The sequence below is a fragment of the Onychostoma macrolepis genome, chromosome 25, assembly GCF_012432095.1.
Source record: "Onychostoma macrolepis isolate SWU-2019 chromosome 25, ASM1243209v1, whole genome shotgun sequence".
NCBI classification, from domain to species: Eukaryota; Metazoa; Chordata; class Actinopteri; order Cypriniformes; family Cyprinidae; genus Onychostoma; species Onychostoma macrolepis.
The window spans coordinates 9,663,355-9,684,323 of record NC_081179.1 but is presented as its reverse complement, the minus strand read 5'-3'; the positions used below and the strand labels follow the sequence as shown (position 1 = coordinate 9,684,323).

The window sequence follows — 20,969 nt, the reverse complement described above, 5'->3', positions numbered from 1 at the left end:
TGAATGGGTTTTTATGAGGTCAGAGGAGTATATTAAAAGATTTTAAGGGGGAAATAAGAGGTTCATTTGGGAATCACAACTATTATTTTTAGATCACTGTGGTGTCTGGGACTGCAGACGTAGAATCAGTCTCAGCAGGCCATGAAGGTTAATAGTGGCAAATATACAAGCCAGAACAGAGGACATTCTTAAGATTCCAGAAGACTGCGGGGCAATTGATCAAGATTCCGTTCACTCACTTCCTTTCTACGCTGGAGCTGACTGACTGACATCCTCAAAACACTGGAGTCAAGGAGACCGTGGTGGCATCAAAACACCAAGTGTGAATTGTCTTTAAACAATCAGAAAATTACAGACTTATAACGAGTAACACAGGCCCTTCCAATAACTCAGTTTTGTAACCTAAAAATACTTGTATTGTTCATCTCTTCATATTTACTACGTCAAGAACAAGCGTTGGTCAGACCACATCCATGAGGGTTTTATTAGAAACAGGTTTGACGATGATCAAGTTGGAAGTTCTTTGCAATGAGTGTACGCTTTCATCTGTGTTAGTCAACACGGGCACAATGTAACTATTAAGAGGAAAGACTCTCCCCATGGAGAACAAATCATGACGCTCGTACATGGCTGAGAACACACTGGTTACTATGGGAACCAATGGCGTAACTTGTCAGCTAGATCTACGCAGGTTGCAAAGCCCACCGGATCTTCATCTAGACTTGCATATGAGGGTGCATTAATATGCAAATTCAAAAGTACACTGGCAAATTAATAAAGGTCAACTGAACTGATTTAGCTCAGCCTTACAATACCTGGGGGTATTTCTACATTGAAATATATGGTTACTCTTGCACAATTTCATCATGTGGGTATGATTTTATGTTAGGCCTACCCGTCAAAATGCAGGTTCGAATAATGACAACATCCCGTGTGGCCTATTTTTGTTCATTTTATTGCATAAGAGAGGGGAAAAAAATTGAGTCTTCACAATTTCAAAACTAATTATAGTCTTCTTAAATCATGGGACGTGTTTTTAATTTTGATGTTTATGAAATGGTGCATCAGAGTAGGCCTATTAGTTTTATATTGGAAGACAAAAACAGAAGCAGTTGTTGTTTAAACCATTTTAGAATAAGTATCAAAATAAAATAAACTGTAAGAAATTCTAAAGAAATATGTAACTACATTGCAGTATTTCACACAATTAAGTCATTTTTGGACATATTGGGTACATGATGCATGTCTACAGAGGACTGCCTGTGTGATGTAGTACTGCCACCTTGTGTCCAATCTAATGACTTTTAAACTACATTGCAAAAATTCAACTGTTCTCTCTCTCTCTACAGAGCCGCATAGAGACACTACTCTCTCTCTCTTCGGCTCTGGCCAATAGACTGTAAGCGCTATGGCTCTGGCGCTGGCCATCTAGGGGGCGGGGCTTGAGGTTCAGACGAAGAGTGACGCCGTTATACTGATCCGGAAGAAAATTTCATATAAACTCTTAACAACTGACGCAATGTATAAAAGCTTGGTTATTTTATAACGGCTTTTATAAGGAGTAGAAAATGACCTTGTTCAGGCAAGCCCTACTCTTCACTTCTTCACGGCTGCCGTTTATTTGCGGGGGGTGCAGGACATATTCTGCTCAAGTAAGTCTGGGATCGTTCTTGTTCATGGTTACATAATTCTTAGAAACAGAATGAAGACGTGGTCACCAAGGGCTACAGTCTGTTTACGCGGATAATAAAGTACAATACATAAAAATCGAAATATTTTCCTCTCAAAATTAAAACTTTTTTTTCATTTTAAATTTTTTTTTACAAATATTTAAAAAATGAAAACTACATTTTCAAATAAATATAAAGAAATAAAAATAATAACGATTAACTTACGTGTCACCAGAGAGTCATGCAGGTAAACATTCTGTTTATTTCTCGCATTGTTTATTCTAGGCTGGAGCCGTCGAGCGGGTCATTCCAGCGTTTCGCACTGTTAGCGGAGATGAAGGGGTGTCTGTGGGCTCAGCTGTCAGAGAACAGCACGGCAGAGATGAGTCTGTGCACAGGTCAGATTTCACTGCCATACCTCAGTGTCACCTGCCTCTTAATCATATGCAAACAGTGCAGCAGTAGCTCCGCCCACAGTTACAAATAAACCAACTGCAGCTTCTGAGTCAATCATTAAAAGCAGTCAGTAAAATATTAAATCGACCATCTAGTGAGTCCATTCAGCATTCACGAGGAACTTTTTCACCACTTCAATCATCCAGAGCAATGATATTCAGGCACAATCAATCATTCCTCAGTATTTCACAATCAGCCATTCAACTCAAAATATATTTTCCATTAAAATAAATAAATACATTAGAATATAAATACAACACATTACATTTTACACTACATTTTAATATGATTTGCATGGTGTTATTTATATATTCATGGTATTTTGTCTTGCTGTGTCAGATGCCAACCACCAGATGTGGTGGTGTTTCCTCGATCTGTAGAGGAGGTCAGTGCCCTTGCCAAAATTTGTCACCACCACCAACTACCCATGATCCCATTTGGCACAGGGACAGGCCTGGAGGGAGGTGTTGGTGCTCTGAAGGTTTGTCCAGTTGAGAAGAATAGACAGTGCCAGTGTCAGATTACAGCCAATAGGGTCTGGCTGCACTTGCATTTTCAGACTTGCACTCTCAGGCACCTGCACTTCCGCAAGTGACGTCACTTGCAGTCTTTTTATTTTTTTATTAATTTATTAATTATTTTTTAAATTGAGTCTCTCAACATTTTACAGAAGTAGCCAGGTGTTGAAGACAGGAAAAAAGAAACTAAATAACAATGTCACTTGCAATGGCCACATATTTGCGGGTCTTGTCTTTTTCTCTTACAGATGACTTGCAGAACCCTGTATGTTATGATATTAAATTAGGTTTAATCGTTTAACCACCACAGCGTCTTGTCTCCTTTGGCAACATGCACGGTTTGTGTGAATTGCAAGTGACGTCGCAGGTAGCGAAAAGTGCAAGCGGCGATTGCAAGTGACATTGTTATTTAGTTTCTTTTTTCCTGTCTTCAACACCTGGCTCAAAATTGAGACTCAATTAAAAAAATAATTAATAAATTAAATAAAAAAAAAAAAGACTGCAAGTGACGTCACTTGTGGAAGTGCAGGTGCCTGAGAGTGTAAGTCTGGGGCTGTGTTCGAAATGCCATACTATCATACTATTTATGCAGCATCCAGCATGTATGCATGTATGTATGTATTGCAAAATTTAGCTGAAGCACCTTTACAGCCTCAAGTCTTTTTGGGTATGATGCGAGTGCGACAAGCTTTGCACATCAGCATTTGGCAATTATCTGCCATTCTTCTCCTCACCTCTTCACCTCTCAAACTCTGTCAGGTTGGATGGGGGCAGACGCACATTTTCAGGTTTCTCCAGAAATATTTGATTGGGTTCAAGCCCAGGCTGTGGCTGGGCCACTCAAGGACATTCACAGAGTCGTCTATAAGCCACTCTTGCTGTGTGCTTAGGGTCATTGTCCTGTTGGAAGGTGAACCTTCTGCCCAGTCTGAGGTTCTGAATGCTCTGGACTGGGTTTTCATTAAGGCTATCTCTATATTTTGATGCAATGAGCTTTTCTTCTACTTTGACGAGTCCCTCAGTCCCTGCCACTGAAAAACAGCCCCACAGCATGAGGCTGCTGCCAGCACACTTTACTTTTGGGATGGTACTCTGCAGGTGATGAGCAGTGCCTGGTTTCCTTCAAACATGATGCTTGGTATTAAGGTTCATCAGACCAGAGAATCTTGTTTCTCACAGTCTGAGAGTCCTTTAGGTGCTTTTTTTGCAAATTCCAAGTGTGATTTCATGTGTCTTCACTGAGGAGAGGATTGAGCAGCTACACCAGCATAAAGCCCAGATCGGTGGAGTTTTGCAGTGATGTTTGTCCTTCTGTAGGTTTCTCCTATCTCCACATATGATCATGGAGCTCAACTAGAGTGACCATCAGGTTCTTGGTCATCACTAACCAAAGCCCTTCTCCATCAATTGCTCAGTTTGGCCAGGAGGTCAGCTCTAAGAAGAGTCCTGGGTTGTTTTAAACTTCTTCCATTAAGGGTAACAGAGACTACATGCTTCTGTGACTATTCAATGAAGCAGAATTTTTTTCTGAATTCTTCCTCAGATGTGTAGCTTGACGCAAACCTGTTTCTGAGCTCTACCGGCATTTTTTTTATCTCAGGGCTTGGTCTTTGCCCTAATATGCATTTTCAGCAAGACGTGTGTGCCTTTTCAAATCATACCTATTCAATTGAATTTGCCACAGGTTAACTTCACTCAAAGTGTAGCAACATCTACAAGTAATATGAATGCTCCTGAGCTAAATTTCAACCGTCCCAGATAAGGGTATGAATACTTATGCAATGGAATCCTTTATGTTTTTTATTTTTAATAAATTTGCAAAGATGTTAAAAACCTGTTTTTTGCTTTACTATTATGGTGTATGGAGTGTAGATTGATGTGGGGAAAAATGTAATTTAAAGCAGTTTAACATAAGGCAGAAACATAACAAAACGTGAAAAAAATAAAGGGGTATGAATACTTTTGCAAGGCACTGTACATATATACGTATAAACCACAAACTAATCTAAAAACAACTCCTTTTCCCATCATATACCAGATCAGAAAGGCATTTATTTTCAATAAAAAGTTAAGTAAATATTTGAAAAGTGGAGATTAAACGCCTCATAAATAATACAGTGTGCTTAGCTGTAGGTTTTTGTCCCAATAAAGTGGCGTTCATCAAATAAAATTTATGATAATTTACACTCAATATGTTATTGCATACTGTTTTATAATGTACTACAGTACTGAAGTATAAATATCTGCCACCTAACTACTATTTACACACCTGTTGCTAAAGAAAATGCTGCTGTTTTAGTGTAAACAGAATTTATCATTATTTGCACTTAGTGTAACTAGAATATATCACTTTTTCCAATTAGTGTAACTGTCAAAAATTTCATTGTTCAGTTAAAGACAGCTCATTCAGTTCTGTCCAATAGCCTATGTAAAGTTCTTCAATTATGACATGAGTTCAATTGGGCAATATAGCATTGTTTACTAATATGAAGCCTTATTAACAAGCCTTTGTAAAAAGAATAGTTAGCACATGTTTGTAAGGTAGCAACCTTGACAGCTGTGCTGAATTAATGTTTGTGTTTGTCGTGTGACAATTAAGCATACTACTTTGAAACATTTGTTGCTTATTGTATACTGTTTCACACACTATTCTTTAAAAAATAGTAGGCAGTATGCATTGTGTACTGGGCAGTAAGCAGTAAGCAAGTATGCCATTTCGAACACAGCCTGAGAGTACAAGTCTGAAAATGCAAGTGCATGTCTGCAACCAGACCCTTCTTGATTACAGGCCTAATCTTCATTAGAGGAAAAAGAAGTAGTTTTAACCATATTTTTAGCTATTCTGGACAATTTTCTTCAGTAAGCATCCATTAATGTATGTATGATTTTGTATGTTTGCCCACTGACAAAGAAATGATCTATAATTTTAATGGTAGGTTTACTTTAACAGTGATAGACAGAATAACAAAAAAAAAAAAATCCAGAAAAAACGCATTTCAAAAAAGTTATAAATTGATTTCCATTTTAATGAGTCAAATAAGTATTTGACCCTTTCACAAAACATGACTTTGTACTTGGTGGCAAAACCCTTGTTGGCAATCACAGAGGTCAGACGTTTCTTGTAGTCGGCCACCAGGTTTGCACACATCTCAGGAGGGATTTTGTCCCACTCCTCTTTGCAGATCCTCTCCAAGTCATTAAGGTTTTGAGGCTGACATTTGGAAACTTGAACCTTCAGCTCCCTCCACAGATTTTCTATGAGATTAAGGTCTGGAGACTGGCTAGGCCACTCCAGGACCTTAATGTGCTTCTTCTTGAGACACTCCTTTGTTGCCTTGGCCGTGCGTTTTGGGTTATTGTCATGCTGGAATACCCATCCACGACCCATTTTCAATGCCCTGGCCCTGACGGTACATGGCCCCGTCCATCGTCCCTTTGATGCGGTGCATTTGTCCTGTCCTCTTTGCAGAAAAACACCCCCAAAGCATAATGGGGATCAAATACTTATTTGACTCATTAAAGTGCAAATCAATTTATAACTTTTTTGAAATGCATTTTTCTGTATTTTGTTGTTGTTGTTATTCTGTCTGTCACTGTTCAAATAAACCATTTATATATATATATATATATATATATATATATATTTAAGTTGACATATTTGTGTACTATGTGTTTCTTAGGGTGGAGTGTGTTTCAGTTTGAGAAAGATGGACCAGGTTCTTGATCTTCACCAAGAGGATTTTGATGTGACGGTGGAGCCAGGTGTGACACGCAAAGGCCTGAACTCATACCTGCGTGACACTGGCCTCTGGTTTCCTGTCGGTCAGTCAAATTCTTGTGTATTATGAGTACAAAGTAGACCAGCTCAGTTAACTAAATCTAAACTGAAAATATTAAAAATAAATCAACATTTCTCTTTTTATTTAGTTCAACTTTAAGAACTAAGAAAACTAAAACTAATGAATAACAATAAAACTATATAGTCATATTAAACAAACAAAAAAAGTAATAAAAATGACACAAACTCAAGAAAAGTACTAAAATAGACTAAAAATAAACTAAAATAGAACATAAAAAATAAAACCTAATACAAAATTAATAAAAACTGTATAGGCTACTAAATATCTGATACTGAAATAACACTGATTGGATGTTAGAGTACACAGAATAATTCAAGCCTTATTAAATGTTTAACTTGGCCATATTTGTTATATAATTGGAAATGATTGATGGTGAAGAAATGTATTTCCACAGATCCAGGTGCCGACGCATCTCTCTGTGGCATGGCTGCAACTAGTGCATCAGGCACCAACGCAGTCCGCTATGGCACAATGCGTGAGAACGTCCTGAACCTGGAGGTGGTTCTAGCAGATGGAACGGTCCTCCACACAGCAGGGAAGGGCCGTCGTCCAAGGTATGACTGCAGAATTACAATCAAAGTATATTTGAAACTAAATCTTTTGTTGTCTACATTTGATTTTTCCCCTTTTGATGCAACACCCTTTCAGAAAGACATCTGCCGGTTACAACCTAACAAACCTTTTTGTGGGCTCGGAGGGAACTTTGGGTATTATTACCAAAACCACGCTTCGGTTGTTCGGTATTCCTGAAAGTATGGTATCGGCTGTGTGCTCCTTTCCATCCGTCCAATCAGCGGTGGACAGCACCGTTCAGGTCCTGCAAGCTGGAGTGCCCATTGCCCGTATCGGTGAGCATTCTTTGAAGCACATGGTCACAATGTGCTTAGTTTGCTGCCTCTATTGGCATTAACGTAACAAAAAAACATTTGGTCTCCTGTGTTGTGAACTTGTAAAGTCACAGACTGTGGCGCTCGAAACTACATGCATGCCTAGCTGTGCGATTTAGTGCAGAACTCTATTCATTTTATTCTAATCTATTCACTGAAGCCTCCTGCAATAACATAAACATTAATTCAGAAGGAAACACCGTCCTTTATTCATAGTCAACACCGAACGCAGTCAAGGGTTTAATGAATTGCTTGGTTCTCAGAACCACAATGTGTTTCTTCTTTTGCAGTCCACTCAGGGAAAAATATTCCACCAGTAGCTCCATCCAATTTATGAGTAATCAGGCATGACCACTCTCTTAGATTTTTAAATCAAGGCTGCACTGAGGCATCGATTTTTAAGCCTCGGCTTTCTACACACAAAGGCTTCACAAGACTTAATCGTTGTTGATATGTTCCATTTGCAGAGTTCTTGGATGACGTGATGATAAACGCATGCAATCGCTTCAACAACCTGTCCTATGCGGTCGCTCCCACCCTCTTTCTGGAGTTCCACGGGAGCTCCAAAAGCATGGAGGAGCAAGTGTCCATCACTGGTATATGTGGATAAAACATACAACAAATTTCTACAGAAACAGTATTTTACAAAAGCAAAACAATAGATGTGAAAGAACATGTCATCTGGAATGCATCATGTTCTGTGTGTTCAGAGGACATCACGCGGGATAACGGAGGCTCAGACTTCGCCTGGGCAGAAGATGAGGAGACTCGTGGCCGGTTATGGAAAGCTCGTCATGATGCGTGGTATGCTGCCCTGGCCCTGAGGCCTGGATGTAAGGTGGGAACATTCACAACAACATGATTCTGACTCCGACAAATGCAATTTATCTTCTTGTAACTTAGAATATACACTTTACAGTCTTTTTATTATCTTTATGCAATTATAATTATGCTTTTGAGCTTAATTTTTGTGCTGTCGTGCATAGTGCAGTGTAAAAAGAATGACTGTTATCAAAGAGGTTTCTCAAACACTGCCATTGGTCAACCAAACAGATAGTCACGCCCCAAACTCACGCCATTGGTTGAGCCACTGTTGCTGTGCTAGGGTGGTCGGAATGCCCAAACAAATAGTAATGTTTTGATAGCACCACAAAACACATTTTTATTAAGGAAAACTGGCCAACAAATAGCTTAATTAAAGGTGTGAAATAATTTAAAGTTATTTAAAGTTATTAAACAAGGTATTTTTAACATTAAAAAAAAATTACACACATTTTCCTGGTATATTCTACATATTTGAGTGTTCTCAACTACCTCATGTTACAGTGAAGACTATAGAACATCTAATTAGCAAAAATGTACTAAAAGTTATATAATAATAACTATTATAATTTACTAAGATAATATAATAATAATTATAATGTACATAATATATTTTTATGTCTTATTCCAGTCAGTCTGTTCATACAGTATATTTGCTTAAAAATCATGACTGTTTCAAACAGGTTTCCCAAACATTCTGCTATAGGTCAGCAAAACCAATAGCCCCGCCCCAAACTCACACCATTGGCTGAACCAGTTGCTATGCTGGGCTGGCCAGAATGCTCAAGTAAACAGAGCAATGTTATAAAAACACCACACAGCCACAGTTTTAAACTATTTAGAGAAAACAGCCTACAAATAGCTTTTTTATGAATATTAAGTTAATAAAGTAGAACATATTCAGAACTCAACACTTTATAAAAATGTACCTATTTTCTTACAGGCATATTCTACAGATGTCTGTGTGCCAATCTCACGACTGCCTCAGATTATAGTGGAGACAAAAGAAGATCTAATCAGAAACAATATTACCGGTAGCTTACCAAGTTTGATTTTCTCATTTAGTGTTGAGAACTGTTTTTAACTGCTGATATAATATGTTTACATTTATCCGACTGTAGGTCCTATTGCAGGTCATGTGGGTGATGGAAACTTCCATTGTTTAATAGTACTGGATCCCAATGACCCAGATGAGGTGCAAAGGGTTCACTCCTTCACTGAGAGACTAGCCAGGTACTTCTATTTAATTCCTTTCAGCAGTTTTGCTCCCTTACAATGATCTTCTGAGGCGGCTGAGAGGGACTGGCTGCAGCTTTTGTGTACATTGTCAGTTTTGTTTTGTGTAGCAATCAATACCAGGATTATTTCTCAAAGTGTCTTCTGCCATTTGGAGAGCGTTTATTGACAATGACAGACATAGAGGGTCTAGTGTCTGGCTTTGGAAACAAGCACAAATAATAAAGGTCCTACCTGCCTTCAGTCATTATGGGTAAAGTGCAGTCTCTGTCGGATACAATGGACGAGTGATCGGCGCTGACCAGCAGCCAAAGAGAAGACAAACATTGCAATCTCATTTGCTTCAACGAAACCTGGCTGAATTGATACTCAAGAGTTCTTCCTGATAGGAGCAAATGGAGTTGGACTTGCCCTTTGACAGACATGATGTAACTGTAAAAGCACAATTACTACACAATAAAACTATAGCTATATTAACTGCCAAAGGAGTGTTTGCACACTGAAGTGAATACTCTGAAAGCAGAAGAAATGTTATTGAGTTGAACTTGTGTGGAAACTTAAGCAGAACAATGTGAAGAAATTTATTTCAGGCTCGCTACCTTAAAGTAAAGAGGAACTTGACCAGGCCTAGTTGGATAAATCTGTTCAATCAATTCAACTTCAATACCATTCTGCCTGTTAAAGGAAAGTGCTGGGTTCAAGTAAAGGCTGGAAACTGGGCATCGTACACTAAACGACTGAGGACTTAAAAATCGTTCCGAACAAAAGAATCTCAATGAAAAACAATGTCTTTTAAAATCTTATCAAAAGATTAATCATGTTTGATTTCCTCAGACTGGATGGAATTGTAAAAAAAAAATCGGAGTCTGTGCCCATCATAAACAGCATTGGGGGTAACGCATTATAAATTATGCTAGTTATGTAGTCAGATTACTTTTTCAAATAAGTAACACAACTTACTTTGTTTTCTCATTTATTCACCGATATTTAGTAACACAATTAGTTACTTTTCAAGGAGTAACACAAAATTGTAATGCATTACTCTTAAAAGTGACTTTCCCCAACACTGATCATAAACTATGCAGTTTCCTCTCAAATCTGTCAACTCCCAACTGCCCAGCGTCTGCAGACTGGCTCTGATTTTCGGCAACTAGCATCAGTTCCTCCAGACTGCAAATCTGGGCAAAAATAGCATGTTCCATCTCATCGCATTGCATATTCCAGTCTTAATAAAGCATTGGTCCATAATTTCACTTTACAAAAATAATTCAGACTTGTCCTATTGCAGCAAAAATTGTGGTATACAAGGTGTACCTTGTCAGCGAGAACCTGCATGAACAAGATGAGTAGGAGTTGGATTTCTGCTGCGCCAGGGAGCCCCCAAGACTAGTCTTCATCATTCAGTTGGAGAGTGTGGAGGTGGAAACACCTGGGAATATGAATTGGACTGGACAGACAGCTCAGCTGCACAGATTCTGCTTCCTGAGGGAACTTTGGTCTTTCAGTGGTTGCAAGCTGCTAAACTTGTTCTTCCAGTCTGCCAGCAACACTGAGGTCTTTCGGGGCAACAATGCCAGATCTAGTGATTCTAAGCATCTTAATTGATCAAAATGGCCAGAAGTGTTACTGGTTTCACCCTATTTATTGCCAGTAACAATTACAGTGGATTAATTAATTCTCTTGTTGTCTTTCTCTATGCAGGAGGGCACTGGCGATGGATGGAACTTGTACCGGTGAACACGGGATCGGCCTAGGAAAGAGGGCCCTGCTCAGAGAAGAGGTTGGTCCTTTAGCCATAGAGGTCATGCAGGGCCTCAAAGCCAGTCTGGATCCCAAAAACCTCATGAATCCTGGAAAGGTGTTGTAATTAATGCAAACCAGCACAGAACCCTGAAGAAAATACTCTGCAATAGGCTTTCTGACCACTAGATGTCAGGAGAATGAGATTAAAAAAATGATAATCATTTAAACTAGGTTGTTTACAAAATCTGCACATGCAAAACATAATTTTTGTGAAACGTGCATGAGATTTAAGCTCCTTGTGTGATTATTAAGGAGTAAATAATTTATTATTTAGTATTATTGTGAATGCTTAGTATTAATGTACAGGGCTGAATTTTCTAAGAGACTACTACTACTAATAATAAAAGTATTATTCCGTCCTTTTATTTTGCTTTTCCATGGCAATCTCACACCACTTTGAAAAATGAATGAATGTGAAATCATTGTGCCTTGGCAAACTTGTGTTTGGTTTGGCCATTTACCCTTCTACATTTCTGTGAATATATTTATTTATATAGATATATTTGCTTCTAAAAATAGAATCTGTGAAGCTGAACTCAAAACAAGCTTAACGTGATGCAGAAAATAAACTGAAAATAATGTCTCTTGTTCTTTCTTAAGTGATTGTTTTTTTGTGTGTATTTGCAGTGGACTTAATAAAAGAAAGCAACATCTGATCTTATTTCATCTTGTTTTAATTATATGTATGATCATCATCATCATTATTACTCGTCCCACAGATTGCACATCAAAATCATCAGACACTTAGTTTGTACCTCCTAAAAACAGGCATCCGTTCATGTCCCTAGAAAAAAAGAAAAGAAAAACATACAAAATAACAGACAAAAATAAGAAAAGGATGGGTTTCGAGAGTGCCGAGTCACGTTCCGCAGCACATGCTGCACAAGATAGTACTACGCTACCTGACTCTGTTTCTATTATTTGTTTGATTTGTTTTACACGGTGAGGTGAAATTGTTATCCATTGTTTTGACGGATGGTGTTTGTATGCCCGCATTTACAGGCACAAAGCAGAAAAAAACTCAGAAATGCTCTATTTCTATCCAACACAAAAAGTAATAGGTTGTCAAATATTTTCTTGAGGTTATTTTTTTCTACCTTTTTCATTTGACTCCTTTCTTCTTCTTTTTTTTTTTTTTAAATTTGTTTTGACTTTTTTTTTTCCCCACAATTTCAGCAACATTATTTTCTAACAGTGCTTGCTGTTTATACAGTAGACAGAGGCATCCTGAAGGTTAAATAGATTTCTTGTGAGGTTTCTCACAGATTTTTCAAAAATAAAAAGTAAATGCAGATCATAGAAATGATCTTGTAATAGATTCACACCAGTATATCTGGGCTTTACATACAGTAGTGAAGCAACATTAGCTTACCAGACGCAAGCTGGTCGGTCACATACAGAAAACATGGGAGGATGGGCAGAAGCCGAAATCACACACACATACACACACACTGAATACGTACTCAAGGCTTTTACAGGGAAACTGTCTGAATATTATGGTCAGCGCTTCATAATAACTGCCCAAAAAAATTGCAGATGAAACTAGGAAAATAGCTTTGAGCTTCTTATCGTTTCAGAATCTGTAGGGGAAAGACATCTATCGTGAATTGTAAACATTTGAAGACAGACCGAGAGTGTATCTTTCTCTCCGTTTATGACCGTAAACCCCCATCCCAACACACATGCCGATGTCTTGGACTTCCTCTGGCACTAACAGGAAACACAATTTACACATTTCCCTGCCTGTGGACACATGATCACACACATGCACACACAGAATAAGTAAATCTACGTCCACCGGCTGTCCAACACATCATTTACAAGTGAACCACGCACACAAAACTCCTCCCACGAACCAGGTGTGAAACCCCGCCCCCCTGCCACACCCCTTTAATCAGCATCGTTTGATTGACAGGACAGGTATGGCCTCTGGATTGGTTTGCAAAGCGCGGTCTACTTTCTACTTATTTACTGCATATAGCCCGCCCCTTGTGTTGCCCCGCCCCTTGTGTTGCCCCGCCCCCTTTCCCCCCATCTCCTTCAGTCCGATTACATACACAAGGAGAGAGGACCGGGTCAGAATGCAGACCGAACACACACGCCGATAAGAACACAGAGTATGTAGACGGGGCAAGAAAGCGAGACGTTTTCCAAAGCCAGAGATCCGGTGTCGGTGGTTTTGCCGCGAAGGGGCCGGTTAGCAGTTTAGCAGTCTCTAGCACAGTGGGCAGGAGATTCTGAGATTCTGGGATTCTGCAAGTGGTAATGATGGTGTTGGCTGGATGAACGCTTTTATTTGGTTCAGTTTTGCGATGACACATTTCCGTTTCGGTAGGTTTCGATCTAATTGGTTGGTAGATTGATTTATTTGGTTATTTTTGTGTCAGGATATCCAGGTTTAGGTCCATAAAGTGCCCTACAGTGAGAGAAAAAGAGACAAAGATGGAATATGAGAGTCATATTGAGCCTGAAGGTGTTTTCACACTTGGTTTATGTCAGGGGTCTCGGGAGGTGGTCTAAGCATGGTTTGCTGTAAGTCAGCTGTGTGGGTGACGTATAAAGTGCATTTATACATAGAAAGACAAGCATGTTTAAGGTTTAAGCTTCAAGCCTTTTCCCCCCGAACACCTTTCAATACCAAGTCAACTACAGAAAAAAATATAATACACTAGTAGAATGGTCTTTGTAAATTCAATTTTTTTTTTCAGGTCTATAAAGTGGCCTAAAGTGAGAAGAAATGTGAGTTATACTAAGCCTGTGGGTGTTTTAACACTTGGTTTATGTCAAGGGTCTCTGAAGGTAGTCTAAGAATGGTTTGCAGTGGTGTGGGTGAAGTATAACGCACATTTAAACATAGAAACTCAAATTTAAAGTGCCCCTACTATGCCATTTACAATATTGCCTTTCATGCAGTGTGTAATGTAGCTGCAAGTGAATGTAAACGATCTGCAAAGTTGTAAATCCGACAGTGCACGATAAATAAAGTTATTGTCTCCCAAAAATAAAGAATCGACTCTATACAGCCTAAAGGAGTCGTTAGTAATTCGAATCCCACTTCGGGTAACACATTTGCATAATTCCCACCTATGTTCTACGTTGGCTGGCTGCGAACAACTTGACCCCGCCGCAAACACGTCATTTTACTGACGACTGCTTCTCTAATCTGGGGGATACACAAAACGCTTGCTCTTGAAAGATGGTTCAGTACCCAGTTTATTTGGACCAGCGGCTCCACTGAATCACAACCTGTAACTATGATAAATAATAGATGCTTATATTTTCTATCGAGCATTTTAAATACAGAACTATGGCAATGGGCCTATCGTTTCCGATGCGCTGTACGCGGTAGACCAATCACAACAGCCTGGGCCATCTGACCAATCAGAGTAGGCTCACGGAAAGGAGGGGTTTAGAGAGACTGAATCTTAGAACTGCTTCGAACTAATCGTTTGAGAATCGCTGGAATATGAGGTGATATTAAAGCATATTTTGAGAAAACAAAAGCGTTTTTTCACCTTGCATGCATGTAAAGCTATTGTAGGAGACTCCCAAAACAATATTTGGAGCCTTAAAAGTGGCATAATAGGGGCACTTTAAAGCTTTAATCAGATTGCTTTTCAATACCGGAACAATACAGTTTTATCCTATATAAAAATAAGAATAATAATGATATAGTATTATATATGCAATGTCCAACTTACTACTACTAGTAATACTACTAATAAATAACTTGATTACTTAAAGGGATAGTTCACACAAAAATTCTGTCATTAATTACTCACCCTAATGTCGTTCCAAACCCGTAAAACCTTTGTTCATCTTCAGAACACAAATTAAGATATTTTTGATGAAATCCGAGAGCTTTCTGACCCTTCATAGACAGCAACACAACTGACACGTTCAAGGCCCAGAAAGATAGTGAGGACATCGTTAAAATAGTCCATATGACATCAGTGGTTCAACCTCAATTTTATGAAGCAACGAGAAAATATTTTGTGCACAAAGAAAGCAAAAATAATGACTTTATTCAAGAATTTTCATTTTTGGGTGAACTATCCCTTTAAGTACTATTGTTAACAATAATAATAATAATAGGAGAGTTTTCTGAATTCTAGATGTTTCTGAAAGTGCAATTTCTTAGAGGACACAAGTGTGAAAACTTGCATTTGCATATTTGCATATTATTATAACAATAATAATCATATATTATTTAAATAATCTGGGTTCTATACTTTCAGAAACATGGATTTTTTTAGAAGACTTAAGTGTGAAAAAATTATTAATAATAATAATTACAACAGCAAAAGTGGTCTGAGTTCTAGAGCTTCGTGACCACAATTTTATTTTTTTAAGGTGATACTTTCACATTTACTACATGTCTAAAAATGCTAAGTGTAAAGGCGTGTTCACATTAAAATCTGTCAAAAAGAAACAAAACCTGTTTTGCTATTCTGGAAATTGCTTTTTATAGTCTATTTAAAAGTGGTGCACTGAAGTAATGAGATAATGCCGCTAATTACTGTTTGATAAAGTCAAAGTCAAAAATTCCAATACAAAACGACTGAAAAATATGCATATTTGTGTGATGGTGTTCACCTTTCTTAGTGGTAGCAGAAGTAGATGATGGAGGTCAGTCTGAAGGATGTTCAGGGCAGGAGCGGTTGATCTCAAACCAGGAGTCTATACAGCTATTTACATCAGAAAAACACAATTTCCATTAGCATAATGCTTTTAAAGGATTCTACTAATGGCTATTAAGATTATCACAGTGCCCTAAACAGCCACAATGAATTCCAGCATTAAATCATTTTGCTGTCCTCGCTAAAAGTGCAGAAAATGACTAAATTACAGCCAACATATTAGATGTTAATATACAACTATCTAAAGCAGAATTATGGACCGGATATAAAAACCATGCAAGCAAATGTCACAAATGTCTTGCCGGTTGCAACTGCTTAGGCCAAAAATATTACGGTTAACTTAGAAGTGATAGGATTTATCGGTTTTCACTTTATCGTGCCTCGCCTGGTTAGGACTAAGCGTATAACTTGCTTGTGGAAAATTTGTTTGATTGTTTCAACATCTGAAAACATCTCAAGTGTGAGCTACAAGAGAATGTCAGCAAGCCAATTGGTTCACTTAAAAGTGTCAGTTGTTTGAGACATAAAGACTTTCCAATGAGTGTGCTATTCAATACCCAGAAGCCTCTTGCTGAGACACCATATATGGACATGAAATGTCAATCATATAGTTACATAATCGCATAATTATATATAGGACATGACAAGGTTTGTGTTTCATGCACAGCATAAAAAGTAGAATGTAAATTCTCAGGCAGTTTGACAGCTGAGACTGTCGTTCATTTGACTGGCTAAAAGCTGTAACACTTCCTGTCAGAATGACACAGGGTGGGACGCAAGGAGGTTTGTCATTATCACAAGCAATTCACCAGCACTGGTACTGATTAAAAAGACATTAACAATATAAAAATGGGCGATTTGAGGAAAATGTATTGTTGCTGTCCATCTCACCTTTTGTGATAGATACAGAGGCACGGCAGTCTAGCGATGGTGTCTCCCTGCTGTAGCTCCTCGAGACATATTACACATTCTCCTGCGTCTCTTGACAACACGTCATCTATAACACACACACACACACACACACATATTCACAATGAGCACATGACGCAAACCTAAAATACTGATGTATAAACACTACTGTTCAAAACATTTGGGGTCAGCGAGATATTTCAAAATAAATTAAGATTTTTATTCAGCAAGGTACAATACAAAATATTTATTTTTTAAATAATTATATTTATTTTTCAAATAAAAGCTGTTCTTTTAAACTTTCTATTTATCAAAGAATCCTGAAAAAAATCAAATAAAATTATCATGGTTTTCACAAAAAAATATTGATAATAATCGTTTTCCACATTGATAATAAATAAATGATTCTTGAGCAGCAAATCAGCATATTAAAATGATTACTGGACTGGAGTAATGATGCTGAAAATTCAGCATCGCCTTCACGTAAAGTACATTTTAAAATATATTAAAATAGAAAACAATTGTTTTAAATTGAAGTAAAAAACATGACTGTTTTATACTGTAATTTATATTACATAAATTCAGGCTTGATGGGCATATTTTTCAAAAGCATTATTATTATTATTTTTTCAATCCTTACTTTTTTTTTTTTTTTTTGCCTAAGAAAACCATATGCAGGGGCGTCGGACAGGTGGTAATAGTAGAATTGAGTAACAGGGGCTCTTGGCGAGGGGGGAGGGGGCATAATAATAATATACTGATTATTATAATTAATATGATTGATGAGGTGTTATGTTATGAGGGGCCCACTTCCTTGGTTGTGTGACCGGGGCCCGACATTTGGTGCTACGCTAATGACTATATGCAAATACATTTATAAATAAATGAATAGAAATTATGTGTAAATAAACAATTGTATAATAATAATTTTATAAAAAGAAATATTAGACATATGTAACTTTTTACAAAAGACTTTTATTTTTTAATTTTTATGTAGATTCCCCTTGGACCACATGGACCCCATTTGAGAACTACATCAAATTTGACATGGTTTTCAAATGGGGTTGATTTACACTTCATTTATTTATAACCATATTTCCATACAGTTTTATCATATTTTTGTCCATTTTATAAAATCATTGTAAACTGACTTTAACACATGAGCCTTGTTTTATTTACAGCACAATAACACAATGTCTGATTGGGATGTTTGATACTGCGGATTCATGAAAACATACACACACAGTGCATTATTCAAAACGGCTTGTTTGCCAGCAGGGGGCAGCGGTGAGTAAAGACGCATGAAGTGCAGTTTACAGCGTTCCTCCACTTTCTCACTCACAGTAACGGCTGGTTAAGTGAAGTGGGTTGGCAGTTAGCATAACTAGTAGTTAAAGACAGTTACTCATGCTTCATTGCTGTGTGTATGTTTGTGGTGGAGAGATAACGATGAGGTGTGAACTCATTTTCTGCTAATAGCTTAAGGACAACAACCAACATGATTTGACTTGCATGCCCATACCAGCATAATGACTCACACACACACACACACACACACACACCATTCTCAGCCTGTTTTAGTTTCCAGTAAAAGTCTTCTTCACAGGAAATGCGCCAGAAAACAGACCACTTCCTTTCGTATAACGTGTGCAGCTTCCCCTGGAAACACCTGTGTGTGTGTGTTTCTGTATGTGTAAAGGTGAGGAGTGTGGTAAATACTGACAGAAGGTTAAAGAATCTTGACAGGATAATGGAGTTTGTGCAAACGCAGGATGTTGATTGAGCGTTAACCCAGTTTCCCAGAATGCTTTGGGATGATTCTCACTCTACAGAGGTGCGAAACCAACTCAAAGACGTGTCACAAATTTGTTTGTGCTGTTTCTTCCTGAATAGTTTAGGTTTTTTTTATTATTCAGGTTTCTATTTCAGTTTAGGTTTAATGAACAATAACAAAATAACTTTTTTGGTCAGCCATCTGCATTGCTGAAAAAGTGACGCAGGGCACCTGAGGTGAATCTGTGGAGATGAAGCTCCATTGTTTTGTGTGCAGGGAGCAGGCAGACAGGACAAGAGATAGATTGCAGTTTAGAGAGGATGTGATGGAAGGAGAGAGAACGACACGGGGTGGAAAGCAAGAAGAGGTGAGCTGGGAAAAACAGGAGATGATGGCAGGAATGAATAGAGAACAGACGGCAGACATATGCTCCAAATACAAATCAGCTTAGTGAGGCGACGCAGTATGAGAGACTGGGGGCAATTGTAACATGCTACATTTTTTCAAAGTTAGGCTGAAATTAAATTTAAATATGTTAAGTGTGTTAAATATATGTTAAGAAGTGTGATGACAAAGCTGAATTTTCAGCATCATTACTGCAGTCTCCAGTGTCACATGATCCTTCTAAAATGCTGATTTGTTGTTCAAGAAACGTATTATTTATTATTATCGATGTTGAAAACAATTTTGGTGATTAAAAATAATGTGGAAACATGATATTTGATGACTAGAAAGTTCAAAAGAACAGCATTTATTCGAAATAGAAACAATTTGTAACATTATAAAGGTCTTTACTGTCACTTTTGATCAATTTAACGCATACTGACTGAATAAAAGGATTAATAAAAAAATTAAATAAAAACTTCTTACTGACCTGGGCTGCGTTTCCCAAAAGCATTGTAAATGTAAGTTGGTCGTAGCTCCATTAATGCAGATAGTTCTACGATCAACTTAGGCTTACGATGCTTTTGGGAAACGCAGCCCAGATCTTAATACTGTATATTATAATTAAAAGTAGGCCTATTTAAGTTATTTTTAAATAATCAAATAATTCTAATGTACTTGAAATAATAATTAAATGTCCCACTTAGATGTATGCTTTATTTATTTATTTATTTAAAAAATAATATAAAAACTTAAAAATACAAAAAATAACACAAGGGATAAGACAATTTATTAAATGTTAAAATTGTTGGCTCTTATTTAAGATTAAATTGGCAAATATTTTCAAGTGTTACAATCCCCTTCAGCCCCATTACACTGACGACTGCAACACTCTTTAACAATCTTTTAATTCAGTATTATATTTCTCATTATAATGCTTAAGTATTAATAGTACATTACTTTTTGCCATATAAATGTGTCTTCTATTAAATATATAACATTGATGTGTAGTTGTTTGACAGCTATGAAATAATTTATGTAAAAATATTATTCTAAAACTATTCTAGATCTTCAAACAATTATTGTAAGTCACTGACCTAAGTTAAATTTATTAGATTAAAAATACATATATGTGCTTTTGTAGCACATACTGTAGATCCCATTTGAAAACTCGTGTTTTATCTTATTTTTGTCCATTTTATAAAATCATTGTAAACTGTTGGCTCTAATTTAAGATAAAATTGGCAAATATTTACAAGTGTTACAATTCCCTTGAGCCCCATTACTGTGACACATATAAATGTGTCTTCTATTAAATATATAACACATTGATGTGCAGTTATTTTCTATTAAATATATAACACATTGATGTGCAGTTGTTTTCTATTAAATATATAACACATTGATGTGCAGTTGTTTGAAAGTTATGAAAGAATGTATGTAAAATATTATTCTAAAACTATTCTAGATAAAATTCTCAAATGCTGTTGCAATTTTCCAGACGCTGGTCTCGGCAAGCCAAACATGTTGCCCTTTCCCCCGCACATCCCTGGACGACAGCAGGACGCACACCCTCCTGCACTTGAGCTTGTTATCCTCTTAGGGCCGATGACTTCAGCAGCTCAGACGAGCTGCACTAGTTTACAGAAATGGACAGGTGTGTGTGAAAGAGAGATCAGTCGCTGGTTAAGGCCTTTCAGTTCAAGTTGTTGGTAATCATGTTCCCCATTCTTTCCGCCAGATAGCTGTCAATTTGTGTCTGGGCTTCTTGGTTCAGCCCCTGAAATGTTAACGCTATTACTTTGATAACAGTTTTGTGTGTGTAAGTGTGTATATCACCCTCTGAAGGGCCCATGTGAGCTGACCAGTGTGTCTTTTCCAAGCCAGGACTATGCATGATGATATTTTAATACCTGCTGTTAAATTTAGCTCTCACATGGGGAGGGGGATGAGAGAGAGTTTTTCAGAGGGCAGAATAACATTTCTGTTACACAATGTTTTCTTCATGGT

At 37.5% G+C, this 20,969-nt stretch overlaps 3 protein-coding genes across 4 annotated transcripts in view; 1 reads left to right on the top strand and 2 right to left on the bottom strand.

The window, feature by feature from the left end:
• Positions 1-2,033, bottom strand: part of snrkb (SNF related kinase b) — a 28,256-nt gene extending 26,223 nt beyond the window's left edge. The window contains exon 1 of the mRNA XM_058766404.1: positions 1,896-2,033. The gene's annotated coding sequence lies outside the window, so the exon portion shown is untranslated. The remainder of the gene's footprint in view (positions 1-1,895) is intronic.
• ldhd (lactate dehydrogenase D) lies at positions 1,444-11,908 on the top strand. 2 transcript variants are annotated; one of them, XM_058766405.1, is made up of 11 exons: positions 1,444-1,652; positions 1,956-2,068; positions 2,466-2,607; positions 6,325-6,466; positions 6,899-7,058; positions 7,153-7,352; positions 7,859-7,987; positions 8,102-8,229; positions 9,157-9,247; positions 9,335-9,446; positions 11,151-11,908. In XM_058766405.1, the coding sequence occupies exons 1-11, from the start codon at positions 1,569-1,571 to the stop codon at positions 11,314-11,316; spliced, it is 1,467 nt and encodes a 488-aa protein (XP_058622388.1). In that variant the 5' UTR covers positions 1,444-1,568; the 3' UTR covers positions 11,317-11,908. The 2 variants fall into 2 exon arrangements, with proteins under 2 accessions (XP_058622388.1, XP_058622389.1); XM_058766406.1 differs by lacking the exons at positions 1,956-2,068; positions 2,466-2,607.
• A 956-nt stretch (positions 11,909-12,864) lies between these two features.
• znrf1 (zinc and ring finger 1) overlaps positions 12,865-20,969 on the bottom strand; it is a 43,382-nt gene continuing 35,277 nt past the window's right edge. Inside the window, exons 3-5 of the mRNA XM_058766407.1 lie at positions 16,784-16,889; positions 15,849-15,940; positions 12,865-13,668 (exon numbers count right to left, since the gene is read on the bottom strand). Of these exons, the coding sequence (XP_058622390.1) occupies positions 15,883-15,940; positions 16,784-16,889 (164 nt within the window). The 3' untranslated portion in view covers positions 12,865-13,668; positions 15,849-15,882. The remainder of the gene's footprint in view (positions 13,669-15,848; positions 15,941-16,783; positions 16,890-20,969) is intronic.